Here is a 6,118-nt window from a genome sequence, read left to right on the forward strand (position 1 = left end):
AAAAAAGATGTTGATGATCAAAAGCATTATTATCAAAGAATATCCCTTTTCACCCGTTACAGACGCTAGTCATTAGATTCTTTGGTAAGAACGTTGACTATCATTTGACAAATGTTTTCCTTTAAGATCATACTATCAAGGTTGAAGAAAAAGTGAAAATTTACCCTAGATTTTGAGATCATAATCCTTAATAATAGTTTCTTTATGGTCAAGTGCGAACTGTTTGCATATTCTAGCTACTTTCTCTCAAACACACTCTATATTATTAAAATATCATTTTCTCATAAAATTGAAGAATTTACACAAAAAAAAAATTAAAACTATAAAATTAAAAATTACAATTATAAAATATCACTCATAACTAAAAATAAAGACTATTTTTTTATTCAGAAACAAAAATAAAGAGGGTACATCTTCTTTAAGAAGAAACTATGTTAATTAATTATTGGGTTAAACCCTATTTTGCCCCCTGCCATTTGGGGTGAATCTCAAAAAGGACCCTGTAAAAAAAAAAACACAGATTCCATCCTTGCCAAATTCAGATTCCCTCATTTTAAACCCTCAGTGGATGAGATCCCATAAAAAGCTGACATGGACTTGCCACGTTGGCATATCTTATTATTTGAGGTACAGGTGTCATTTTTTATTTTTATTTTTAATTCAGAATAAACATTTAACATATTTTAATTATTGAAACACTTAAACTTAAAATTAAAAAATCAAATGAAGATATAAACCTTTCGTTCTCCCCCTTGCAACCCTAAAACAGAAAAGTTCCATTTGCATGTTCTCCATCTTCTCTCTTCAACGTCCATTTTCAACCCATCTTCAAAGAGAAAGTATCAACAGCTGTAAGGTATGATTATTTCAGTTCATCTATTGTTCCCGATTCCATTTTTCATGGTTATTAACGGTAGGTTTTTCTATTGCAAGAATGACGCTGTGCAAAATAATCTTTCACCATGGTGGTGAGTTCGTGCGTGAAAACTTCGTCTTCTACAGAGGAGGAGATGTATCGACTCTTCATGGGCAAGATCCAGATACCTGGTCATTCTACGAAGCAATGAATGTGGTTCTCCAACTTGGATTTGATGGAGGTCGAATCAGAATGTGGAGGAAAATAGAAGGTATTGATGAAAACTTTTTTCACTTGACTGATGATCTTCATGTTACAGAAATTACAAAGCATTGTATCCAGCACAATGTTGAGGGGCATATTTGGCTAGAACATTTTGTTGGAGACAACACAAAGTGGGCTGAGAAACCAAATATAGTTGATGTTGGTGAAGTGACTGAAGATGATGACTCTCCAGGGGTAAGGTTTGGGGACAGCGAGGAAGAAAGAGTAAATGATGACAATGAAGGATTTGTGACTGTGGAGGTTGAAAGACCAAATGATGGTAATAGGGTTGAAGTGGCAGGTAAGAAGCTTAGGTACAAGTTAAGAGCTAACAAGGATGCATCAACTTTAAGGTCTCCCAAAAAAATAAAGTTGCGTGTTCCTTCAAGGGTGATTCGGGACAAACCTAGTTCATCAAAGGCTGTAGAGCATGATGTTGATTATGAGAGTGAAGAGCTTGGTAGTTCTGATCCAGATGTTAGTGACAATGAGAAGATGCCCAAGTATGAGAAGTTTAGAGGAGAGTTACTCAACAAAGACTATGAGTTCAAACTAGGTATGGAGTTTAATTCTCTTGTTGAATTTAAAGATGCAATAAGGGAATGGTCTGTTTTAAATGGTAGAGAGATTCGGTTTGTGAAAAATGAAAGCACAAGAGTTAGGGTAGAATGTAGGGGTAAATATGGATTTACAGCCCTTTGTAGTAAAGTTGGTGACAAACACACTTTTCAATTAAAAACTTGGGTGGGGACCCATACTTGTTCTAGGGTATTAAATAACAAGTCAGCAAATTCTAAGTGGGTGTCTAAAGTTGTGGTAGAGAAGAGGCATCAAAGTGGCAAGGTTAAAGTATCAGATCTGATGGCAGAACTTAGGAGCAAATATTTAGTTGGGATTTCCAAGGGAAGGGCATGGAGAGCTAAACACATGGCTGAAAAAATAATTGAAGGAGATTGTTCTAAGCAATATTCCATGTTATACAATTATGCTGCAGAACTTAAGAAGCAAAATGATGGAAATACTGTAAAGATATCTGTGGAAAGGCCAGTTCCTACACTACCACCAAGGTTTGGTAGTTTCTATTTTTGCTTTGATGGTTGCAAGAAGGGGTTCCTCCATGGATGCAGACCATTTATTGGTGTAGATGGCTGCCATTTGAAGACCCAGTATGGTGGCCAGTTGCTTATTGCTGTGGCTAGAGATCCAAATGATCAATACTTTCCTCTAGCCTTTGGTGTTGTGGAGACAGAGACAAAGGAAAGCTGGAGATGGTTCTTGCAGCTTCTAATGGAAGACATTGGACAACAAAGAAGATATGTTTTCATATCTGACCAACAAAAGGTATGATTGTTCTTATTCAATGTATATTTGTTTTTTCTTGTCATGTTTTGGTAGACTTAACTTGGTTGCTGGTTGCTGGTTGTATCAATTATGTATCTCAGTTTGCAATTATAGTTCAATTAGAGTGCATCTGATACAACTCAGTTAGAATGCAATTATAGATGTTCAACTTCAGATACAACTCAATTAGGGTGCAATTAGAGAACATTTGTCAACCTCAGATACAACTTAATTGTCATTGCAATTTTAGTAGTTAAATTTCAATAACATTTCAGTTCACTACAAGGCAATTTCAGTAAGAGTGCATATGTGACAAGGCAATAACATTTCTATTTCAATAAGAATACATCTGATACAATAACATCTACTTACTACTAAACAGAAAAACAAAAAACAACCAAGATTGGTACAACATCTACTTACTACTAAACAGAAAAACAAAAAACAACCAAGATACAATAAGAGTGCAGGTGAGGGCATTAATAATCTTCTGATCTTTTGCAGCCTTCATTTTCAATTTCTCAATCTTCATCTTGTTCATTGACATCCCAACCTCCTGTACAAAATTCTTCCCAAATTCTGCACCCAAAATCCTCATAACCTCTAACAGTTGTTCACTTTCAGTTAAAGAGCCACCTTCAACTATTTCACTATCAATTTCATCGTCCCATTGAAACCCATTGCAATCATCATTCTTCTGAATCAATTTGAAACAACATTAGGATTAAGAAAAAAGAAATGGAGAACTAGGGTTATAAACTGAAATCGAACGTACCCCCCAATTTCTACACTTCCAATATTTTCTTCCTGGGTTTGACTTCGATTTCGACACAAACATTCGCATAGGTTGATGGTGCCCGCAGATTGGAGCTTTCCTCCCACAGCTATTAATCTCTGAACTTGCGCTTCGAGACATTCTTTGAAGCTCGTATGCAGGTTGATGTTGTAGATGGAGGAAGCGCTGCGTACAAACCCTAGAAACAAAAGAGACAACTTGAAATCAACAAAACAGCTTCATTTGATTTTTTAATTTTAAGTTTAAGTGTTTCAATAATTAAAATATGTTAAATGTTTATTCTGAATTAAAAATAAAAATAAAAAATGACACCTGTACCTCAAATAATAAGATATGCCAACGTGGCAAGTCCATGTCAGCTTTTTATGGGATCTCATCCACTGAGGGTTTAAAATGAGGGAATCTGAATTTGGCAAGGATGGAATCTGTGTTTTTTTTTTTACAGGGTCCTTTTTGGGATTCACCCCAAGTGGCAGGGGGCAAAATAGGGTTTAACCCTTAATTATTTATGATATTTACGTGTATGAGTTAAATATGAGTTTAATCTTTAAAAAAATACTAATTTTTAATTTTTCATCTTAATTTTCCTTTTAATATGAGTTTAATACCGTTACTCCTAAATTTGAAAAAACAATGCATTTTGTTATATGTTTATTAGGGTTTAACGTTCAACTCTCCGAAGAACAGACTGAATGAATCTCCTAACTCCATCTCACTTGCGACTTACTCCCATGAAGTCACTGCCGCCGGCATTCGTTCCCGATGAACTCGTTACAGATGTGTTATCACGTCTTGCAGTAAAGCCGCTTATGAGATTCAGATGTGTGCGTAAGTCATGGAATTCACTCATCTCCGATCCCACCTTCGTTAAATTAATCCTTCATAGATCTTCACAATATGATTATTTCACGCTTGTAAGTGCTATTGATTTCAGTGTAGTATCCTTCACCTTATATCCTTTCTTTAAAAACTTTCCAATCAGTTTCACCCTTCCTAAGGATCCTTACTATCAATTAAATACTGCTGTTGGTTGTTGCAATGGATTGCTATGTATGGTAGGCTCTTCTTGGCTTAATGGGAATATTGAGAGCTGGTTTTGCATTTGGAATCCGATCACAAGGACAATGTCAGAAAGATTTGGTTCTTTTTACGACGATCTAACTACCCGTTTTAATTTCACTTTTGGTTGTGATAAATCAAACAGCACATATAAGGTGGTGACGGTAACGAGAACTAATGTTAGGGTTTTCAGTTTGCAAGATAATGCTTGGAGAGATTTTCAAACTCCTATTGGGGCTCATTATTTTCCGATGACGAAGGTTGTGTATATGAATGGTAGTGTTAATTGGTTGGCGTTTCACCATCACTTTGGTCCTACTGACAAGCCATCTTTGATTATTTCACTTGATTTGGGCACAGAGACACATACTCAGTTCCGGCCTCCTCGGGGTTTGGATATAGGATCATTTGTTACACCAAATCTAAGTGTGTTAAATGACTGTATTTGTTTATCTCATGATTTCCAACAAACTCATTTCCTTATATGGAAAATGAAGGAATTTGGAGTTGAAGACTCTTGGACTCAGTTTCTCAAAATTAGTTACAATAATCTCAAAATAGATTATCCATTTAGTAGATTCAACGTTTGTCTGTTACCATTATGTTATTCGGAGAAGAATGACACACTATTAGTGAAAAACGAAGAAGGATCAATTCTCTATTACCGGAAAGATAACACACTAGAGAAAATTAATGGCCCTTGGTTGTACACTTGCACGAATTATGTTGAAAGCTTGGTATCCTAATGTTGAAAGTAAGTTCTTCTACCACAATTTACTTCACTCAGATTTACTTACTTGTGTGGTCATTTTCTCTTGATGTTAGTGATTGTATTGTTGATTGATTGTGTATAACGGTTTGACAACTTTTGAATCAAATGGATTCATTATAAACTTTTATTTATTTTATGGTAAAAGATAAATTTTCTTAAGATAACTCTCCCAAAGGATACTCATTTTGTATGAAATTTTCTTTATTTGGATTGTCTTGACAAGTTAAAATTAAATTGAAAGCAGATAGACAGTTTTTTTTACAGATATGTCCTTCTAAATTTAAGTATGAAGTTATTTTTTTGCTAATTAGTATATGTTGAATATTCTTGTTCGGATTTGTTACAGGTTCTTGATTCATTTTGGATTAATGCTATATAAGGAGAATAGACAGCTTCAACATGGCCCGAATGCAAGTTGATACCTCTCTGCTAATTTTCAGTTTTAAGTGTTTGCTCAATGGATCTTGTTATTCTATTTTTCTAGAGTAGATGTTGGATTTTACATAGAAGTAATGCCTTTCTAACTTCAGTTCTCTTAGCATTTCCACAACAATCTATATATGTTTTGTCTTTGTATTTGGTAGTTACTAATAATATGTATGCTTTGTTTTCTTTCAAAATATATATGATTATGATATTTAGTTTGTTGTCATGAAAAGCTGAAGATAAACTTTAATTTTCTTTGGTTCAAAAACAAAAACTTTGATGAAGGTTTTGAAATGATTTTCCTCCAAAACTTCGAATCAGTTTTCTGTCTTTGATAAATCTGAGATACAGGTAAAAAAAATTACAGGTCCTTCTAATACTAACTTAGCAAAGTTTGAGAAATTATGAAAAACTATAAAGAATATCCACCCAGTAAAAGAGAATCTTATAACAAGGGAATTAATTCTGTGTCCCAAATATAATAGTAAATACAAAACGATGGATCACTGTTTTAAAACATGTACTTTAGCAATGCAATTTGGTCTGGCACTTCCCTAAGTATTACTTTCAACTCATTACCAGAACTAAAATTCATTGACTGGCT

The 6,118-nt window shown here is 34.4% G+C and overlaps 2 protein-coding genes and 1 long non-coding RNA gene across 3 annotated transcripts; 2 read left to right on the plus strand and 1 right to left on the minus strand.

The window, feature by feature from the left end:
* Positions 1-934: 934 nt before the first annotated feature.
* Positions 935-2,467, plus strand: LOC131630222 (uncharacterized). The gene has a single exon (XM_058901007.1). It carries the CDS (start codon positions 935-937, stop codon positions 2,465-2,467), a length of 1,533 nt encoding a protein of 510 aa, XP_058756990.1.
* A 625-nt stretch (positions 2,468-3,092) lies between these two features.
* Positions 3,093-3,715, minus strand: LOC131630213 (uncharacterized). The gene is made up of 3 exons (XR_009292283.1): positions 3,576-3,715; positions 3,237-3,435; positions 3,093-3,158 (listed from the first exon to the last, which is right to left on the minus strand). It is a non-coding gene; the product is annotated as an uncharacterized LOC131630213 (long non-coding RNA).
* A 273-nt stretch (positions 3,716-3,988) lies between these two features.
* Positions 3,989-5,062, plus strand: LOC131630223 (F-box/kelch-repeat protein At3g23880-like). Its single transcript, XM_058901008.1, has one exon. It carries the CDS (start codon positions 3,989-3,991, stop codon positions 5,060-5,062), a length of 1,074 nt encoding a protein of 357 aa, XP_058756991.1.
* Positions 5,063-6,118: the final 1,056 nt, after the last annotated feature.

Source organism: Vicia villosa, unplaced genomic scaffold, assembly GCF_029867415.1.
Source record: "Vicia villosa cultivar HV-30 ecotype Madison, WI unplaced genomic scaffold, Vvil1.0 ctg.000659F_1_1, whole genome shotgun sequence".
In the NCBI taxonomy this organism is placed as follows: Eukaryota; Viridiplantae; Streptophyta; class Magnoliopsida; order Fabales; family Fabaceae; genus Vicia; species Vicia villosa.

Coding starts and splice junctions, on each gene's coding strand:
- LOC131630222 (XM_058901007.1), top strand. CDS start 935: ATGACGCTGTGCAAAATAATCTTTCACCATGGTGGTGAGTTCGTGCGT.
- LOC131630223 (XM_058901008.1), top strand. CDS start 3,989: ATGAAGTCACTGCCGCCGGCATTCGTTCCCGATGAACTCGTTACAGAT.